The sequence below is a fragment of the Pavona decussata genome, unplaced genomic scaffold, assembly GCF_977016875.1.
Source record: "Pavona decussata unplaced genomic scaffold, jaPavDecu1.1 SCAFFOLD_386, whole genome shotgun sequence".
Lineage (NCBI taxonomy): Eukaryota > Metazoa > Cnidaria > Anthozoa > Scleractinia > Agariciidae > Pavona > Pavona decussata.
This window is the reverse complement of record NW_028145758.1, coordinates 2,184,619-2,205,704: the sequence shown is the minus strand read 5'-3', so window position 1 is coordinate 2,205,704 and position 21,086 is coordinate 2,184,619. Positions and strand designations below refer to the sequence as shown.

Below are 21,086 nucleotides of genomic sequence, written 5' to 3'. Positions count from 1 at the left end.
AACTAAACTCTGGAACTCATTGCCACGTGAGGTCACTCCTGTAGACAGCCTGCGTACTTTCAAAAAGAAACTTAGAGAATTTCTTTTTGAATCATTTCTTGTCAGCTAGGAGAGTTACCTGTTGATGTTTTTACCTATTATTACGACTTTAACGCTTGGATATTTTATTGGATATTTAAACTTATGAATTATTTATATGCTTATTTACGTTGGGTCTGAAAAGCCCTGACTGGGAGATTCAATAAAGTATTATTTTACTTTACTTTACTTTATGACGAACTCGATCACATACTTAGAGCAAAAACAGAAGACAGAAACGACGAACATATACGAATGGTGACAAAGGCTTTATTTACCTATTGTTCTGTTTGTTTGTTTCTTGTTTTTTTGTTTTGTTTTGTTTTTCTTCAGGGCTCTACTTTATAAATACTGACCTATAATGCTGAATAGACTACCCTGAAAAGAGTAGTTTTCAATTATAAGTGTCGTAAAACCAAAAACAAAATTATTATTCCGACCAATCACAAAAGACGTAAATAATAACATTGAACCAATCACAATTCGAAACAAATTCATGTAACCGGCGTCAAGCGCGGGAAAACGAGTGCGGTCAAAATAGGATTGGTTTTGATTTTGCTTCTCATTGGTTGAGAAAGTGGCGCGAGTTCTGTTTTAACCAATCACAAAACGTTGTAAAGCAAAACCAAAGTAAACGTGAAATTCCTTTTGACACACTCAATTGAAAACTACTCTAAAAATGGTTAAATGCGAATACAAATTTATTCAGAACATTCTTTCCATTTCGGGATATACAATTTTCGTCTGCCTGCGGACTTGATCAAAAACTTGTCTTTCTTTTCGTCTTCACTGATACTCAAAAGTATAATTGTACTTAGTACTCAATACATATCCCTAATTTTCAATTCTAAGCCCGACGTGAATTCTTTTCTTAGAATTTTCAATTCTAGCTCCGACGAGAATCCTTCAAAGTGACTGTGTAAACTGACCACCCTGTGGGAATTACATAAATAACAGACGGTGGTCGCACGGGTATAGGCGGTCGGTATAAATAATGCCAAAAAAGGACTATACGTATCAAAAAGTACAAACGATATATAAATTTCAATTTTGCTTTATCTCATATGCAAAAGAGACTTTACGGAAAAAATGAAATTCTTAACCTTGTATAAATACTGGACTCTCAAGAAAAAAAGCACCGGATTTTCTGAGAAAACAAGCTCCCATGTATTATTACTACTTTTTTTATTTGCTACAAAAACCTGGTAATCAATCAAAGATGACTGGATCAAGTTCTTGAGCTGAATTTGTAGAGAGCTGTTCAGAAAAATAGTAGATGTTCGTGTTGTCCGTCTCGTTATAAATGAAATAATTGCTATTCTTGTTTCTGGTGTTCTCTTTGCTGTCGCCGTCGTCGCGACAGGGGATCGTACGTGGGAAATGAATTGCACGCCTGTCAAATTACAAAACTGTCTCTTTCTCCACATCTTCTGCCCAAATCTGCAAGGAAACAGACGGATCATATCATTTGTGGTTCTGAAGGACAGGCAAATCTATTTAACAATTAGATTAAGAGCTCGAAATTTCTATCGCGTGTTAGTATAAATCTACTAGTGTTCTATCACGAATGCCGTTCTCTGATTGGCTACGCTACTCGCTATCTATTCTGTGATAGATAGTGAGTAGCGATTTTCAACAAAATGGCGCCCGCTTCTTCGCGTTTTCGAAGTGTCTGCGATGAGGAAATAGATAATTTACTTGTTTAGTTTTGAACGACTAGTAGATTTATACTAAAACAATTAGATTATTCGCCCTCGATTTCTATGCGTGATAGTTGATTCGGGCTTCGCCCTCATCAACTATCACGCGATAGAAATCTCGAGCTCATAATCTAATTGTTAAATAGTTGATGAGGGCGAAGCCCGAAACAACTATTACGCGATTGAAATTGAGAACGAATAATCTGATTGTTTTAGTGTAAATCTACTAGTCGTTCAAAACTTAATAACAACAGCAGGTTCATGTTTTTATTGAATAATGATATAAAGTCACGCCAGGCACTACTCACTCTACTCACTATCTACAACAGAATAGATAGTGAGTAGTGTAGCCAATAAGAGAGCAGCATTCGTGATAGAACACCAGTAGATTTCTACTAAGGAAGAATAGAGGACTCCAAGAATAAAACTAATGTAAAGTAAACGACCAAATATCTTGAGCATACCGCAAAGTCACGTGACCGCACAGCCGATATAACAGCGTCATGTACTGACGGAAACATCACTTTACTATCAATGGTGTCTGTAGCAGTCGTTCCAGACGGACTCACAAGTTTGCTCATTATGTTTGCTGAAAAGCAACAGATGAAAGTGAATAATAAATACGTTGGAGAGACATAGGGGAGACAAAGTCAAGTCAAGCCGCCTATACCGACAATGGACTTCCAAACAAATCCAACGTTAAATGCGCCGAACCTAAAGCAAATTAGCCAAAACAATAGTTTTTGCTCGTTTACATTAGCTTCGGTAAATACAAAGGTTGGTTCGCCGTTTGAACCAGATCTAAGGCTCGGTTCAAACGTCGAACCAAACTGATAAACTCATGGGATTCGGATTTCGAATAGAATTAGAATTAACGGAGAAATTTCGAATTTTGAGAAGAGACGAAAATCGAAGAAAAACCCTTGGAGAACCAACAACACACTCAACTAGCCTGCAGAACACGCGTTATCATTATTATTATTATTATTATTATTATTATTATTATTATTATTACTTTATTATTTTTTTTATTATTATTATTTTGCGTTTTTCAGGCAAGCGGAGGCAAGCACGAGGCGAGTGCGGAGGCCCATCGCGCGTGTATCGCGCGCCGCGTTCCCCGCGTGCTTTCCTCCGCTCGCCTGAAAAAAAAAAAACGCCTGTTCTGCACGCTGCACTCAACTTTCTAATGAGTATCAGGAGTTTGATGTTGGTCTTCTAATAGTTTTGCCGGGCCACTATCCCTGCGTCGCACCAGCGCCATTGCTGCGTGTTGTCTAAGGCAAACAGTTTGAGGCAAAATAAAAGTAAACAAGAGTAATTTTTGAAGAGATTTCGTCGTGAGGAAGGAGGGCATCTTTCCTGAGTGGCCTCGACGAAATCGTCCCTCAAAATTGTGCAAGAGGTCATAAACGACAAGCAGGTTATAAAGATACTCACATGAACAACCTGCCAAGTATATATGGACTCCAACTTTTTTAAACTCCTTAATTAACTGGAAAAAAATAATATCAAGCTTAAAGTCAACGCCGATGAATAAGAACCTGATAAAGGATGGGACAATCGAGGAAACAGATCTAAAAAATACAATTCTTTATTTATTTTGATTTACTGAAAATATCAAAAAAGATAAAAAAAAAACTGTGTCTGAAATATAAGGACGCAGTCTGAAGTGCTGGTACGCATGCGTGCTTGAAGATAAAAGTAAACTTGCACCACAATGTTTGGAACACCGCATCAAACATAGTCTGGGTCTTAACAACCACCAGTTAACTCTGGTTTTCCTTCATCACGCATAAATCTTTCGCCTTTTACTAAAGATTTCCGTGGAGGAGAACAATTGAATGAGTCTATAGACCAATTTTTCGTCGCCCTGCCGGAAGGCGGGGCTCCCATTTGCAAGGAAGGTTAATAGTTCTTACAGCCACTGTATTTCTTTTTTTACGACTTTGCAAGTAAAGGATCTTGAACAGTTGAGAACACAACTACCGACCGATATACCAAATCTTTTCTTTACAAAGGAGTAAAAAGAAACTCCAACCTATGCGGCTCCAGTCAATTAGCACTGAGCAAAAGAACGATTGGAATGAGCCAGGAGAGAGGTTGAGTACGCTCACTGTCCCCGTAGCTAGCGGTATTAATTGTGCGAAGGGTTTAAGTTTATAGCGGCGAAGTCTTCTCGGAATTATGTAGCGAAACCGCAAAGAAGGGCGACAAAACCACGAGATTAAACTCGTGACGAAACTTCTCCTTCGCACCAACAATCCCAACAGTAACACAGGCGTTCCTGGATGAGCGTTTTAAACTGATTGGCACAGGTCATTAGCGGGATGGGGCCGAAAACATTAACGGCGGTGTTTTAAAAAAGCTTATTTTAAATGTTACACACTGTATATAGGAACCAGTGATAAGTGTATTCCTAAAGCGTAAGAACCAAGCTTACTATTTCGCTTGCGTCTTAAGGACGTGAAGACAAAAACAGTATGCCTAATACATGCACCCATCTATTGAAATACTCACAGACGGTAGAGCGTGTAGGCCCACAGAATCGATGAATGTGAAGCTGCCACCATCAATGACAACAGTGTGAACGCTTTCCTTTGGCTCTTCAATTGCAACTGCCACAGCTTTGCCGTTTGTGATTTTCATAGACATCAGTTTCTGTTCAAATTAAGATACGCACAAGTAATTAACTCACAAACATAGACGCCCGTCCCCAGTTTCCCATGGTGCGCAATTGGGTGTGACGTCAATGTGCCGCCATATTCAATTGCGTCACCCACTGAGGCAGATCGGGAAGATGGGTGGTTGGAGCTATCGTGCTAGGTCCCAACCATCCGTTCACTTGATAAGCGCATCGAGATCTGGGAACGAGGTTGCAGACACAAGTGACACAGCTACTGTTTGCCAAGTGAATTTGCCTCTGGTAAAAAAAAAACCGAACGAATTCGCCCAAAAACAATTCACGAGCAAGGACTGCAAGAGCTTAGGAAAGATTTTTACAATAGTTTTAAATCGTCAGGGCCCGGTTGTTCGAAAGCCGATTAACGCTAATCCACGATTAAAAATTAACCGAGGTTTTCAGCTCGCTCGTCAACAATGTTTTTAAAAGATATTTTCGCGTTTACTGGTATATTCATTTTTAATCCGAGCTCTCCGTCTTTGCAGCTAAATCCAGTCACATTAAATTGCAACTCACCCCATTAGGAACGAGCCCTCCATTTTTCCTGTAATCCTCACCAATCTCGTTTTCAATAAGCTTTACGTTTTCGTCAGAGTCCGCTATTTCAGCGAGTTCCACTCGCGGCTCCTGCTTAATGCTGGGATCTTTCCCAGTGATGGCAACAAGCATATTTCTGAATCGCTCCACATTACCAAAGTACAAAGTAGACTCAAACCTCACCACCTTTATTCCGGGGACCTCAAAGGCCTTGTAAAAGAATAGACAAAAACATTTAATGACCCGGAGTTTCAAAGTACAAATTTAACAGCGGTTTTCAATTGTGACCAATTGTCAGTGCCAAAAGTAAACTGACTGCTATGTAATACGATAAGTAAAAAAAAAACACTCGCGCCAATTTCTCCAGTAACCAATTAGAAAGCCAAAATCAGCCGTAATCTTTTTTCTCCTTAAGAGTGAGAAGGTCTTGACAGAGATTAAACCGACAGTGACTTACCGCTCGCACGCGTCTTCAAACAACAACAACACTGACAACTTTATTGATTAAATAATAAAATTACTGAACGACTTGAGAACCCGCAGGTAGCCCTAAAGGCATACAAAGTGGCAGTAAACTGCCGACTTTCGCTATCGGTCATGCTTGCAGTGGATTGCATCATTGCTGCAAAGTATCCAGAGTTGGTACGAAATGTCACTCAACCCCCAACCAGGAAGCGAATTTTTCTGGATTCCACTGACCCTTTGATCCGTCTGTTTTTGTTATATATAAATATCTGGTTAGAGACGAAACCCCCGCCAGCATACCTCTCATTAGCACACACTGGCTGCCCTACTAAGACAAGCCATGAAAGTAAAAAAAAATAGTTTGCCATAAAGCACTTACCAAACGACATTGTTTTATATCACGGTAGAGTTCAGTCTCCTTCACCCGCCCAAGAATGGAATAACTCGACCTGAAAACAGAAAAGCACAAACGTTCATCGATAAGACTTGTCAATTTCATTCCTCCTTGTGTAAAACTGACTAGACGAAAAATTCGGACTCACATCGAATTTTTTGGAGTGACTCACCGACTGACGTACCGACCAACTGACTGCCTGATTTTTGATTGGTTGGTTGGTTGGATGGTCGTACGGTCGGTCGGTTGGTCAGTTGGTTGGTTGACTGACTGACTGACTGACTGACTGACTGACGGAAGGACGGACGGACGGACGGAGTGATTGATGGATTAGTACATGCATTCATACATTGACACAAATGAGACAGAAAAGCAACTTGTTTTTACCTGGAAAGAATGAACACTACTGCAAACAATGCACAAATCACTCCTATTCCAAGTCCTACATCCACTCCCATCAGTATGACGCCAAAACAAGTTAAAAACCACACAACCTACAAACGACGCCAAAACAAGTTAAAAACCACACAACCTACAAACGAAAATACTAACCGAAACACGTAAATAGATATATATCATCTAGACTGTCAATTGAACATACAAATAATACTTTAGACACCATGCATGCTAAGACAGATAGTTGAGTAGCCTGGGGCTAGATTCACGAAGCGATCCCAAGCTGAGATGTATCTTAAGGACGGTGCCTACTTTGGTTACTACGCATACGTTCTGCGCATCTCGAGATACTTGGGTTCAGCCTATGGGCCTATGGCTGATGCCTACTAATAAAGGGATATTTTTGCGCGGTTTAAAACTTTGTGGAGAAAGTATCCAAAAAGAAAATTGGGGGTCATATGCATTTTTCAGAGACCATATTTTCCGATTTGCAAAAAAAAAACCGTCATACATTACTTTCGCGTGCGTTCGCGTGTTCGCTTGCTGGAAAATCTTAATCTTAATCTATATCCTACTGAAACGCTGTCACAAAATGCTTACAGTGACTCAGAAAACAATCCTCGTTCCCAGGGCTTCCCCTCCCAATTTACACGGGAAAAGCCTTGGGAACGAGGTTGTCGGAAAAAGCTTCCTTTGCGATTTGTTTTTCTTGCACTCGCTCGATCTTACATGAGAAAATAAAGAGACTGTTTTCATTTGAAATCCATCTCACCGCATCAGGTTTATGTATTCTCCACAAATCTCGTAACCTCGAAAACTGCCTTAGGAGACCAATAAGATTAGCTATCACAACTGCAGCTAGAATGGCCTGCAACGGGATAGAAAACACCGTTAATTAATATACTGTAAATGATATTAGAATTTTTTGTTTTTTTATTATTATTTTTTTTATTTTGTTTTTGAATAGCAGTTTCTGTCCCTGTACATTTTTCTCTATACTGTTCAACAAATCACTGGTTCCATCCCATCGTATGGCCTTAGGTAAGTCTGTCTGCCAGTCTGCCACAATATAATTCTCTACATGGTGGTTACAAAAGGCAGCGGGAATTTTGAGCCAATATATCTAAAGTCAAAGGAAACATAAGGCCCTGGTCAGGCTAGGTACCAGAGCGCTGTGCCCGAACCATGAAAGGGACGTTGTTCAGATTCCTTGGTTCCCAGGGAGCAATCGTGTTCTCGTTCGTCAGTCTAGCACCCCCCTTCCCCCCCCCCCCCCATTTTGTTCACTTTATAGCAGGACGACATGGGGAAAAAGCACAGGAAATAACAAAATCCTGTTCAGAACAGTGCCTGTGCCAAGGAACGGTGCCCGAGTGCTACCCATTGAGGTAATGCCCGTGCCCAGGCTCGATACTGAGATTTTTGATCGGCCATACAAAAAGCTATGTTCAGACTAATGCCCGTGCCCACGAATCGGACCCGGGCATGCATCTAGTCGGCTGAACGGGCCTCATTCCATCAAACTTCGCGCACATCTGAGTCTGCTGTCGGATATCGGAGATGTCTGAAGACCAGTGGAAAGAAACCCACAAACATTCTCTTAGCGTGGGTCAGTACAATTTCAAAATTTGTTACAAGAAGGATGATCGGGCAATGTATTACTGAAAACGAAAACCTTAAAAGAGTTATATCAATTATTTTCCGTCTTTTACAATATTAAGTTACCTTGGGAAGATGGAAGAAAAGCGGAGCAATAAACAGCAAGACCATAAGAATCAAGACGACCACAACAATACTGCAAAGCTGTGGATAGATAAAGTCACAAAAATATCAGGATCAGCTGTGTTTTACACGAGCATTAAGAGGACTTTGGATTCAACGTCGGCGATGTAACTTTCTTTTAGATCAACAACCTATTATAACCGGTTTTTAATAAACCGTGCAAACGTGTTTTCTTTTCAAACAACAAGAAACAAACAAAATAGATTCTGGGCCAAGGCGCTTTACCGGCGCTTGGAACCGATCGCCGCTACATCTGTTTACCAAAGTTCAGATTGGTTCAGGCCGTCATTTGCGAAGGTTTATTTGGTCGCAAGGGATTATTGCGCAGGGGGGGGGGGGTGGGGTTATCGATAAAAGGGACCTTTAGTAACGACGACGACGAGGGCAACGAGAACGTCACTAAACAAAAGCTTTAATGAGCAAAAACAATCGCTGTGAAAGTGCATTATAAACTTTGGTGTATCCACTTGCCGTTCTTGGCAATACTACAACGCGAAATAAAATGGGCAATACTACAACGCGAAATAAAATGACCAACTTCAAGGTTTTGCGGACAACATGAGCAGCCCATAACGGGGAAATATTCAATCCTGTCTTAACTTAATTCATCTCTGTTCCACCCAATTTTATTCCAGGATAGTCGGCCACGTTGTAAAAGTTGAGCGTAATGGAATAATTGCCAAGTAGTTCAATAAACGCGAAATTATATATTTCGCTCGCCATTTTTCACCGACTGTTTGCATAAACAACCATGAAAGAGCGGGAAATGACGTAATCAATATCCTCGCAAATGAGGACATGGAAAATACGCCACTCGGGTCCCGGATGTAGTTTCGAATGAATTTTACGAGTGGTGTATTTTCCAGTAAAACACTCTTGTTAATATAATAAACCGCGTTCTTTCTCAACGAGAAGCCAAATGAAATAAAAAGAACTGCACTGCCTCTTTCAATTCCTTTCCGGCGGCAAACGTACTTGGCTTTCGGCTTGCAGTACAGTAAACACCCGCATAAAAGAACAAGTGGATTAAGAACCTCCAGGCTGAAATTTGTCATTTTAGACACCTGTTTTATAAGAACCTTACAATAAATATATGAAGACTTATTCAGGCTGACCTTGATAAAAGTAAGTTCTTAAATGTGGATGTTTACTGTATGTCCTTGCGACCTTTTAAAGCACTAAAATTTTAAATTTCGCTAGTCGTTTGCATATTACGAGGGTAAAATGGGGATTACACAAGATGATCCATGATGTGCGACCTTTCTTATGTTACCATGGTTACCTGTGTGTTGGCGAGGTTCTCTTGGACCACAGTTCGCGCCAGAGCATTGCAAATTGGAAAACAAGAAAAGAATGATCCCGCGACGTTTCCTGCGCCATAAGCTATCAACTCCTAAAAATTGAAACGAATTAAACTTGAAGGCTGGTTGAAATACACTGGGTATACACCTATGCACTTAAGCATTTTTACTGAAAAGGGTTCCAACATGGAGGATCCAAGATCGCCTTCGTTTAGAAATCTTGATGTAATTCTCACATCACGTGACGTCATCACTTCCCGTTGCGAACTTCAATGAAAATGTCTTTGGACGTTCTATCTGCTCTTTAAGCTTCATTGTCAGAGCTTTAATATTCTGGGAGTTGTGCCCTGCCCCGGTCCCAGAAGACGGTAAGTTGTAGAAAAATAAATAGCGTGACAAAGCAGCGTAGCAACACCATTAGTTTAACGTAGCGTGAAAAATAACCTAAAACAGTGTAAAATAACAGAATCATAAATCATTTCAGTGATAACAGCCGTGGGCATGTACACACCCTTCTTCATGGGCCACAAACATTATTTGATATCATCATATATACCATCACATTTATTCCATTGCGCATATGCCACACATTGAAATTCAAATCCTAGCAGTATGCAGGATATTTGTCACATGAACCTAGTTTAATGGCCTTAGCTCCCACGAGTCTCCTGTAGCTCAGTGGTAGAGCACCCGAACTAGTAATCGGAAGGTCTTAGGTTCGACTCCTGATAGGAGCACTTGGATTTCCATTTTCTGAGTATGCCTGTGTCATTCACTGAACAACACATCATTCTCATTATTTGATGTCCTGTTGTAATTGTGAGTTTGTCATACAAACCTGGTTGGGATCCACTGAATAGCCACGTTTTTTACCAAACATTTTCGCCAGCGAAATGTTTGTGGCAAAGATAACCACTGCGATTACAAAGGCGTCTGGGAAGATCTTCGTCATCAGAGAAAAATTAGGCAGGCTTAGAGGGGGTAGTCTGAAATGACAACATAAATAACAAACAGATCCTGTCAGCTCCAATCACTAATCTGTGGAAAATCGGGAGAAAAGACTATTTTTCCTTTTTTAAAGCATGACGTCCTGAAATCTTGGAATGACCAAGGCCCTGTAGACAAGAAAAACAAAAAACTTACCCCTTGGGTATTTTTCCTAAAATAGAGACTGCGAAGTTTTCATTTATTGCTGCTCCGTATGAAATTGCAGTTCCTACAACAACCTTGAAAAAAAAATCAAAGGAACAGAACTACTGTCAGATTAATAAACGAAAAACCATCGCAATAACTGAAGCAACTGCCAAAACTGGACCTGAAAAACTTCAGGCTTGAAAACAATTCATGGCCTCTGCGACTCCACGCAGTGCTTTACCAATTGAGCTATCAAGCCAACTGGAAACTGGTCATATTGTAAAGTCGTATTATACCCGTAGAACTGAAAGTGAAATATATGAAACTCATATATTTGAACTGCGGATGAAAAAGTTAATAAGTGAGAGATCATCGCAGTTATGTGCGCAACGTAAGCAGCTGCGATAAGAAAGCCTTCCAAGTTAATTCTTACATCCGCAGTTCAAATATGCGAGTTTCCTTATACCCTTCAAGCCATTTGACTATTCGTCGACTATTTGTCCACTCCAGTGGTTATTTCGTCAGATTTCGCGTGGAAAGCGACTGAACGGAGAAAAGAGAAACAAAACAGAACAGCTCCAGCTTTTGGCAAAAGAGAGAAAAAAACAGCGTCCTACTTGGGGGTGGACCAAACTGTTTTCAGGAGCACCCAAGGGTTCGATTCGTTACGGGGAAATATCTGTTCGTGACTATCCACCTCAGAAATTTGGAAGTAGCATTCTCTTTAGTGAAATGTCACCTCTAACTTTCGTAACTTTGAAAAGCTAATCCCTTTTGTGTTAGAAGGGGAACTGTCACCAAGAGTTTGCTGTATTTTAATCAAAGCTACTCATATATTTAACATAGAACCTTTTCTCTAAAATGAAATTATGCATACAGCACCGTTAGGAAAATATTAAGTGATTTTTCAAATAAAGAACAATTTATAAATCAGGTTTTAGCAATTTGTCCAAAACACGGTGGAAGAACTTGAAAAAATTGGCCAATTCTTTCAAGTTGCAATCCATTTCTATCCAAGCCATCCACAGCAAAAGATAATAAATCATAGCTGGTGTCTACTGGTAGGGTAATTGTTAATAATACTGAACCATTATTTTAACATTTCTTTCGACACAAATGTGTATTTTCGCTATTGAATGGCACACTAAATATCGGTGACACTGCTCCTTTGAGTGTGACACAAGGTCAGCTAGCATTCTTGAAAACCAACAGCAGTTCGGTAATCCGCCAAATAAGATTCCGTTTGTGATTTAAGAATCCGAGCAGACCAAAATGTGCTAGCTTACAAAAATATTCGGTTTGAGAATATAGGGGTTAGCATTTGAAGTGTTTTGCTTAAGTAGTCTTGTTGGGCGCCTGTGATCATTTCCAACTTATTTTTTCTAATGTCTTGGGTATGACTTGACCTAGGATACGTCACCTTTTGATAACCAGGCCCAGCGCTGTTCAGGAAAATGAGCCGCTGGTGGAATCCTGGACACGAGAAAGCAGCGGAAATCGAACTGATGAAATCTCGTATTCAGAATTTTCAGGGCTCTTGGCCAGTGGTTGGTCGTCAGAAGATACTCTGGGGGATTATTCTGCAAAACGATGCCAGTCGTTACAGACAGCAAATCAAATTTTTTCCTTATTCCCCAAAGTCTCTCTTGAAGACCAACCGCTGGCCAAATAGCCCAAGGATTCTAGATGCGAGATTGATTTCATTAAAGAATAAGCCAAGCGATCAAAATGGAAACATTACCACAAGCAGTTCAGCCGGGATAGGAACCTTAAGTTTGCTTTTGAATCGTTCATTCACTTGCTTCAGTCCAATCAATACCACTAGACAGAGCACACCAGTAATGATGGCTCCAACGTTAGAGGAAGTAATGTGCTTAAACATGTAGATGGCGACCTGAAAAAACAACAAATACAGTCACTGATTTGCGGGACATCCTTAGACAATCCAGGAGTATATAGCTAGTCAAGGCGTTATAATTATTCGCCTTAAGGTGCATGATTGGCCGGAAACATAGTGGTAGTTGTTACTGTTGTTTTCGAACTACTCGGGTAATAAACTTTTTCAATAAAGGAAGAAGAAAAGAAAGAAAGAAAGAAAGAAAGAAAGAAAGAAAGAAAGAAAGAAAGAAAGAAAGAAAGAAAGAAAGAAAGAAAGAAAGAAAGAAAGAAAGAAAGAAAGAAAGAACGAACGAAGGAATGGATGGATGGATGGACGGACGGACGGATGGACGGACGGACGGACGGACGGACGGACGGACGGACGGACGGATGGATGGATGGATGGATGGATGGATGGATGGATGAATGAATCAAAAAAGAATAACAAAAGCAGATAAAGCTTTATATAATCAAAAGGAATCAGTGTACAACAGCCAAAGTAGCAGAGCTATCGAGTTGGCTGCATGCTGCTTATTTACACTAACGAAAGAGGACAATAAGCCAACTTAAATGTGCATCTAAAGAAATCACTAATTAACTTATAATATTTATATAATAATGGTCAAGAAAAATGAACGCAGCCTTGCCTTATAATTAAAAAAAAGACGCAATGCTTGCACAACCAAGAAAGACTGTTTTCCTAAAATTATCCCCCTTTGAATTACACGCACGTACCCGAATATTAACATTTTTGGCAAAATATTTTTTAAAAACTTCGGTACGTGTCCTCAAAGTATAAATTTAGTTGGTTGTTAAATATATTTGAAAATGTAATCCCTTATCAAGAATTTAAAAATCCTCAGTGAGTTAAACAGGAGAGCCGAATTAAAAAATTCTTTGATTTAAAATTAAAGCAATCTTATCCAAGGTCACCTTGGGTGCAGCAAGTGGTCCTGAGATCTGCGGTATTTTGAGTCCAAGAATATGCTTCAGTTGACTAATTACAACCAGGACCGCTGACCCTGTAGTAAAGCCGCTGATAAGTGGATCTGACAGGAATGTGGCCACAAAACCAAGGCGAGCTGCTCCCATCAACATCTAGCAATAACACAACGAATTATGGCAGTTAGTGACTCGTTCAGTAAGCTCTGAAAAGGATAGTTAATGGACGCTTAAACTAAACGATCGGCCGAGATTCTCGCTTGAACTGGTTAGCGCGTGCAGACAGGATTACCGAGATACGAGAGATACGCATGTGCAAATATGAACGTCAACGCAATGAAAGAGCGTCAAATTGAATACGCATGCTCGCACGAACAGATATTGTTTCTTGCTTGTACTGATTGGATGCCAATATAATTCGCAGAAGATGTTTCCACGTTCAACTTTCACTACTCCAGCAATTTCTCCACTATTAAGAGAGTCCTTCTCTTGCAGGCACGTGTTGAAGTAAATGTGTATTTGAAGGCTAAATCTCGTTTGGAAAAATATAAAATAAAGTTACAGTGAAAATTTTAGGAAATATAAATTGGTGATTAAAATACTACTTCATCTAATGTTTGAAAATTAAGAAAGGCCTTGGATTACCTGAATAATGCCGACAAGCATCGATAGGGAAACAGCGATTTCCAGTTTGATTGCATCAACTGGTGTCCAGAGACTGTTAGTAGTATCTGGGGGAGGACTGGTGCTCGAGCCATTTCCAGGAGTAGGACTAGGCTCTAATATGAGTGAGCCCACTTCTCTCTCACAAACCTGTGCCACCATCAAACAAATCACAGCAAAACTACCTGTCACGTGAACAAAGAAAAAGAAATTCACAGATGAAAATAAAATTTTAAAGTAAGAACAGGAAAAGGTAGCAACATGATCCACAAATAAAAGGTTGACTCGGCCGTGAGGCCTTAAAACTAGTAAAAGAGTAAAATACGCGCGCCCATTTTGAAGCCTCACAGGAAAAGAGATTCAAATGCTGACCTTTTGAACGTTAGCCCTTCGTTCTTTGTTCGTTCGCTCTGGTGAAGGGCTAACACTCGAATCACTTAACGGTGGCCTAATGTTGTTGTTATTACTGATACGCTTGTTGGGTGCGCAAACGGGGAAAATTTGTTGAATTACTAAAGTTTCATAACAACAACTTACCTACAGACAAATGTCTTGATGTACCCATGATCATATAAAGCAAGACTGGAATTAGAGCAGTGTAAAGACCAGTAACAGGGGGAAGGGTCGCCAACATAGCGAACGCGAGACCTGGAAAAAAAAACACAACAAAATTCCACAATTTTAATTATACAGTCAAAACCGGACCAAAATTATTGGTATAGTTTGATAGCCAGCTCTATAAGCTTTAATTTGATACGGGGTTTAGGTATCTACAGTTTAAACCGGACGCGCTACATCGTTTGGACGCAAGACACCTCGGAAGGTATACGGTAACCTTGAATTCCGTAAGACTCTTGAAAAACATTTTCCGTTATCTTATACTTACGTTTCAGGGCTTTCACTCATTCTCTGGCTTGGTGACGATGCTTGTTCACAGCAGCTCGAAACAGCGATACGTGCTATCACGATAAATTTTGTATTGAGATGTAACAACAAATCATATTACCTAGAGGAACATGCATGACTGCCACAGTTACACCTCCGGTTATATCAGCCAACAAATCTTCCTTTACGCTGTATTTCGGCAGCCATTGAAGGATCGGAGCGCGCTTCATGACGACTCGATAAATTCCATCCATAAACCAGGAGCATGAAAACGGCTTTGACAGTTTGTGTAAACAGCGTGTAATTTTGACTATAAATGACTCTGCGGCGCGGCCATGAACTGTGCCCAGGTCAGACACATCATAGACTTTCCGCTCGATTCTTATGTCGGGTGTTTCGTGGGAAATAGAAGCTCCTTCCATTTCGCATAACAAATCGTTTCACTAAACACTTCCTTCGTCGTTGAGTTTGTCATGTGTTGTTCAGGTGACCGGTTCAGAAACTTTCCCCTTGAAACTAGCCTTGCCACACTGAAGTCGACTTCTTTAAGCGACAAAGTCGCAAATGTGGGCGACGAAGTGGCGACAGCGAGCGAAAAACGCCGAGGGAACCAAAACCAACATAGCATAAAGAGTGGAGAGGGAAAATAATATTGCAAACGAAACGTTAAACGATCTTCTTGAACCCAATAGTCACGCAAATGTCATTACTTCCGGTCAACCTTCTGTTACGGGGTAGTTGGATATCGATACCAAGTTTGCGATACCATCGATTCTGGTACCAGAAGTTTTTTTAGATACTGGAAATGAGTTTGGTTTCTTTTTGTTTTGAACAAATTATTTGTGATGAGTGGATTTCAAGATACTCAGATTTTCTATGGATGTTGCCTAATAATACAGGGATATTTTTGCGCGGTTTAAAACTACGCGGAGAAAGAAAGAAAATTGGGGGTAACCATACATTTTTTAGAAAATAAAGCTTCAATTTGGAAAGAGGACGCCATACATTGCTTTGTATTTTACTACTTTTTAGAATAATTTCATGATACTCGGAAAAATACGAGCTCCAGATGCTTAATTATTTCTAAAAAAATACGTGGTTACCCTCAATTTTCTTTTTGGATTCCAACAGCCCTTGCTGAGATCTGCTTTTCCCACATACTCATGAAACTGCGCAAAAATACTTCGGTATTAGTAGGCACCGTCCTTTAAGTATTTTAGTCAAACTGCACAAGTTAATGAGATGAAAAAAATTAGAACGAAGGCGCCTCAAAACGGCATAGCTTTCTTTACAAGAATTAGTCCATACGTGAGACAGTACCTCTCTTCATGATTTATAATAAAAAAAAACATCGAGCTTAACCTTCAGTAAAATGCAAGTGGTAAGAACTCTGGAGATATGAACAGATAAAATAAAAAATGTATACTAGATTAGTTCCTACGTGAAGCAGAATTGATCAAAAGCTGTCGTCTCTCTTTATGTTTCGCGATTTATAAAACGCGCAATTTGAATGCGCGAAAAGCGAACATAATCCGGCTTTGGTAACTAAAGAACTCTGAAGATATGAACGACTTGACTTAAACGAAAAGCATCGAACTTAATCCTTGGTAAGAATTCTGAAGATATGAACGATTTGATTCTAAACGAAAAGCACGAAACACAATCTTTGGTAAGAACCCTGAAGATATGAACAAATGAAATAAAAAATGCATAGAATTTGGTTAACATACTTGGCGAGTAAAACTGGGCCGGATGCTTCTTGTGCGCAACCTGACATTATGTGATTTGATCAGTTACGTTGTTTAATCTTCTGTGTTTTGATTTTTTTGTCACTTTCAGTGAGCATACACCTGCTTCCGCGCCGGCGGCAAAAGCTACTGACCGATTCAAAGTTAATATGAGAACTGATCAATATTCTTCTGTGAGTAGCAGCTTAAGTCGCTTAAGCCTGGTTTAGGACATAAGCATAAGCACAAACACGGCTTAAGCAAGTGAGAACTCGACACCTGCGGCATAAGCATAAGCACAAGATGAATGAAGGCGTTCGTTTTTCTCGTTCGTATGCTTACGCTTATGTTGCAGTTTTCACTAATGAGAATGGGGACGACATAAGCACAAGCACAAGGTAGTCAACCGTTTCGTCCGCCATCTTGCTTAACATATGCATCGAGGGGCGCTGGTATCGAGAATTCCATCACAAAATGGTTTTAATTCTGCGCGTACATCTTCCCTTATGCTTATGTAGCTAGTGGTCTCACTTGTTTATCTTTATGCTTATACTTATGTCCTAGTGAAAACCAACCTTTAAGAAGGCTCGCAACGTACGGTTTTTCTGGTGTGGAGTTGATCTTTTCAAAACAATATTATAATTTGGCATGGAAGGCATACTTCGATTTCACTCATGCTACGTAGGTCACTGTGTGTAGTGGTTAGCGGGTCGGAAAGAAACATTGTTCCAAATACCCTCTCTTAACCTTGCTGAATAAATGAGTACCGGCGACATACTGCTGGGGGTAACCCTGCGATGGGTTTAACATTAAGCGACAATGCATCATCATCCCGTTCAGTTCAGGGAGGAGTAGTAATATTCCTAGCTACTTTATACGGCAGAATTGAGCTGGGTTAAACTCCAGCCGTTGTGTGAGCCATTTAGTTCGAAGTGCGACTTTACCTTCCTTTTATAGCAGCTATATTTTGAAAAGCATATCTATTAACTGTTTGGAATTGTGCCTGAGGGGTTTTTCTTTTTTCAATGAAACAGTGGCGCCAACTTGGTTGAAAATCTATTAAATCCTGCGGGTGAATTTGAACCGGGGAAAACATCGACGAAATGCGGTGGGATTTTCTATAAGTAGTCTAGGTTTTCTCATATTTATCTATTTAACTCTTTTATTATTAGCCAGGGTGTTTCGATATCAACACTAAGTTTGCGATCCCATCGATTCCGATGCTCACAAGAATTTTTTCCGACACTCGTAAAAGGTTTCACTTCTAATTAACTTGTTTCTGTATGACTGTATAAGTGGAATTCAAGTATATGGTCCAATATTATGTAGCAAGACGTTGAAGTAGAAAGAAGACTGACGCACGGTCATCCCTGCAATTAGTTTGATTTAATGACCACCTGCGGCTGCACAGACAAGCAGTCTCCCTCTTGATGTGTGGAGGGCCCCATCAGTTGAGTAGGCTTTAAACGGTTTTATTTAATAATGAACTTTAGTATCTTGTCTTTCTTTGTATGTCATTAATTTGTTTTATCTACTTTTATCAAATTTGCTTTTGTTGATGTCGTATTTCTTAAATTGTTGTACATTGCAAGAGCATTGAGATTTTAATGTAATGCGCCAGAAATAAATTATTATTATTATTATTATTATTATTATTATTATTATTATTATTATTATTATTATTATTATTCTTATTATTATTATTATTATTATTATTATTATTTATAAGATAATGTGAGACACTCGCGGGGCCGCATACGAGCCGGATACCGTTACTGACAAATGCGTTTGCCCCCCCTCCCCTCCCCTCCCCTCCCCCAGGATGTTTACGAATTTTATGAGAGATCAGCTCATCAACAAAACACTCTGAGCATACACTTAGAAATTTAAGACGGATTTTTAACAGCATAAGTTGATGAAAGATTTTAGAATGGAGCATTTCTCTTCGTTTGCACTTTGGCATTTTTAAAAGAACGTTTGGTCTTCACTCAATTAAACTGTAAAGGATGGGCAGTCAACTCTCGCCTTGCGGACACCTCTTTATTACGGACATCCCGATAATACGGACAGCAACTAAATCCCCGACAAAGATAAACTACAGACGTTTGACTGAAATTAAGGACACTAACTCGCGGCCCCGAGGGTGTCCGCAATAAAAGGAGATAATGAGTTGACACAGAATAAGAGCCTTTGCCATTCTATTGCCAACAAAATACTCTGTTATGGACCGTGGCCATCGAGACTCCGAGAATTACGACCTGATAAAAGCACCGATTTGTGTTATCTTGCAATCTGTTTGGGTTTTTGCTGCCAAAACTTTCGGGTTTTTTTTTTTTAATTTATCGATGCCAAGGCCTATCGTGCAATGTAGTTGACAGAGTTATTGTTTTGTAATGACCTTTCAACACGTCAGCATCAGTTATGACTCAACAATATCAAAGAGTTTCCTACTTGCGTATGATAACTCTGAAACTAATGGACCGATTCAAAGTCTATATCAGAACTTATTAATATTTTTTTTTAGCAACTTAACTGTTCCGCTTTTAACGAGGGAAAATAATTATGCGGGCGTGCAAATAAACGGTTTACGTCTAAACAATTATGTCCACACAGTTATTTTGTTTATTTATTATCTTTTTTTTTTTTTTTTGGCTCTTCTTCTATGATATGAAGTTCATAAATCTTCACAATTTACAGACCTCTCGAAATTGAATTGAATTCTGCTGTTACGCTTCGCCGAAAGTAACAAAATATCAAGTCGGCAAATTAATAAATCAAACCGCACAACTCAGAGAATCATCGTATATTTTATTATCATCATTATTATTATTATTTATTATTATTATTTTTTTATGCTCGTTAAGTATACCAGTTCTTTGCGTTTTATCTTTCATGTCTTCAGTGTCCCTATCACGTGCGTTCTATGTTTTTCGTTCAAAATGCGTGTGTTGGATTAATTCAGGCGTCCGTTTTATCATTTAATTTTGCCAACTTGATTTTTGTCACTCAGTTTTCATATACCAAGAAAAATGATACTACTTCTAGCTACTCTTGATACTGAATTGAGTGATTTGATTTATAAATTTGCCATTTGATTTTTATCACTTTCGATAAGATTACCCCTGCGTGGGTCCTGCTTGCGTGTGGTAAAAATTTATGAATCAATATTAGACTAATCCCTTCTGTACCAACTTACTATAGCAACTTAAACATGATAATTACGCGGGAAAAAAAAACAACAACGATCCTTGATCCACAGAAGGATTTTGGCTTTTTTAGCATTTAGCATGTTTATTTGTTCAGTTCTATGATATTAAGTTCATTAAACCTTACAGAATTTTCAGATTTCTCAAAGTATGACTAAAAATTCTGTTGATTTTAGTGCGTTTACTTTCCGGAAGCAGTAAACAGGTGTTTGTGAAAAAACCGCCGTTTACAAATATTGCAAATGACCCAAAATGTTTTAGTCAAATATATAGTAAACAGACATTTTTTTACTCTCTTTTCAAAGGCTTTTTTGTTTGGTTATGTAATTTCGGGATATAAAGGCTTTTAGAGCATTTTACCTTGTGGAATATGCATTATCCCCACGGTAACTCCGCCGGTTATGTCGGCCAACAAATCATTCTTCACGCTGTACTTTGGCAACCATTGAAGGATCGGCGCCAGCCGAAAACAGAACTGAGAAAATCTTTCCCAAGAACAGGAACACGAAGCCAGTTTTGTGTAAACATCCTGCCGAAAAGAAATATTTCCGTCAGATGATTCCGTGAACTGGCTTGAACGACGATGAGTTGTAGTTAGGTGTAATTCGTCGTAAACTTTCCTCACGATATTTATATCAGGTTTTTCGTTATAATTAAAAACCTCTTCGGCCATTTTGGCTTGTTAGAACAAATTGGTTGAAGAGCAAACAAGTCACGGAAAATATCAGCCGGCTCAATGAGTGACGACCAATTCCGTATGTAAATCCAGCTGGTTTTTCTGTACAGTCATTGTCTGTCGAAACAAAGATGTTTTATTGGGCCAATTAACAATACCTCCTTTGCTTTCAACCATGTAACTGTCTAAATACAAGATGTATGACACCCTATTTACCCCCTGGTTTGCCGTTAAAATTAAGGTAATTTTAACTACGTTTTAAAAGCTCATTTGGCGTTAAGGATGCAGAAGAGCTACACATATTCAGTACTTTTACTGCCGACTGAATTGCCCTCTGGCGTGACTACCTGCGATTGCTTCCAAGTGACATTCAACAGTTCGTTTTCGTGAATATCCGTTCGGAGGGCCCGAATTACTCCTCAGAAATTCGGCCTTTTCCAGTGTCTGGCTGGGAAAATTTAGAAACATGGGAAAATTAATTCCTGTTATCTTCGAGAAGACGAAATATGCTGTTTCCGAGAGCGAAATATGGTTGGCTACGATAATTCCCGAAACCGAACAGAAGCTCATAAATTCAGGTAATGGGTCTATGTTCCCTGGGAAGGTGTCATCAACTTGAAAACTGCTGTAAACTTCAGG

General features: G+C 39.5%; 2 protein-coding genes and 1 non-coding gene across 5 annotated transcripts in view; 1 reads left to right on the top strand and 2 right to left on the bottom strand.

Annotated features, from left to right (window-relative positions):
* Window positions 1–233: 233 nt before the first annotated feature.
* The window catches only part of LOC146451618 (prestin-like), a 37,392-nt gene continuing 16,539 nt past the window's right edge, over window positions 234–21,086 (bottom strand). The window contains exon 18 of the transcript XR_014860007.1: window positions 234–434. The gene's annotated coding sequence lies outside the window, so the exon portion shown is untranslated. The remainder of the gene's footprint in view (window positions 435–21,086) is intronic.
* On the bottom strand, window positions 1,403–20,486 carry LOC146451620 (prestin-like). 3 transcript variants are annotated; one of them, XM_085099033.1, is made up of 17 exons: window positions 20,132–20,486; window positions 14,491–14,601; window positions 13,936–14,138; window positions 13,282–13,446; window positions 12,212–12,364; window positions 10,480–10,562; window positions 10,175–10,322; window positions 9,318–9,428; window positions 7,979–8,056; window positions 7,026–7,121; window positions 6,245–6,351; window positions 5,843–5,912; window positions 4,978–5,208; window positions 4,299–4,439; window positions 3,219–3,273; window positions 2,243–2,367; window positions 1,403–1,518 (listed from the first exon to the last, which is right to left on the bottom strand). In XM_085099033.1, the coding sequence occupies exons 1-17, from the start codon at window positions 20,442–20,444 to the stop codon at window positions 1,480–1,482; spliced, it is 2,229 nt and encodes a 742-aa protein (XP_084955159.1). In that variant the 5' UTR covers window positions 20,445–20,486; the 3' UTR covers window positions 1,403–1,479. The 3 variants fall into 3 exon arrangements, with proteins under 3 accessions (XP_084955159.1, XP_084955161.1, XP_084955162.1); XM_085099035.1 differs by lacking the exon at window positions 20,132–20,486 and adding an exon at window positions 14,960–15,514; XM_085099036.1 differs by lacking the exon at window positions 20,132–20,486 and adding an exon at window positions 14,840–14,975.
* Window positions 3,549–3,669, top strand: LOC146451621 (U5 spliceosomal RNA). The gene has a single exon (XR_014860022.1). It is a non-coding gene; the product is annotated as a U5 spliceosomal RNA (small nuclear RNA).

Bases quoted from the DNA above. Each gene is read 5' to 3' on its own strand.
- LOC146451620 (XM_085099033.1), bottom strand. From the start codon at position 20,444: ATGGCCGAAGAGGTTTTTAATTATAACGAAAAACCTGATATAAATATC. The intron at 10,323-10,479 runs GTAAGTTTTTTG...TTGTCATTTCAG, and splicing joins TTAGGAAAAATACCCAAGGG to ACTACCCCCTCTAAGCCTGC. The intron at 9,429-10,174 runs GTTTGTATGACA...TTCAATTTTTAG, and splicing joins ATTCAGTGGATCCCAACCAG to GAGTTGATAGCTTATGGCGC.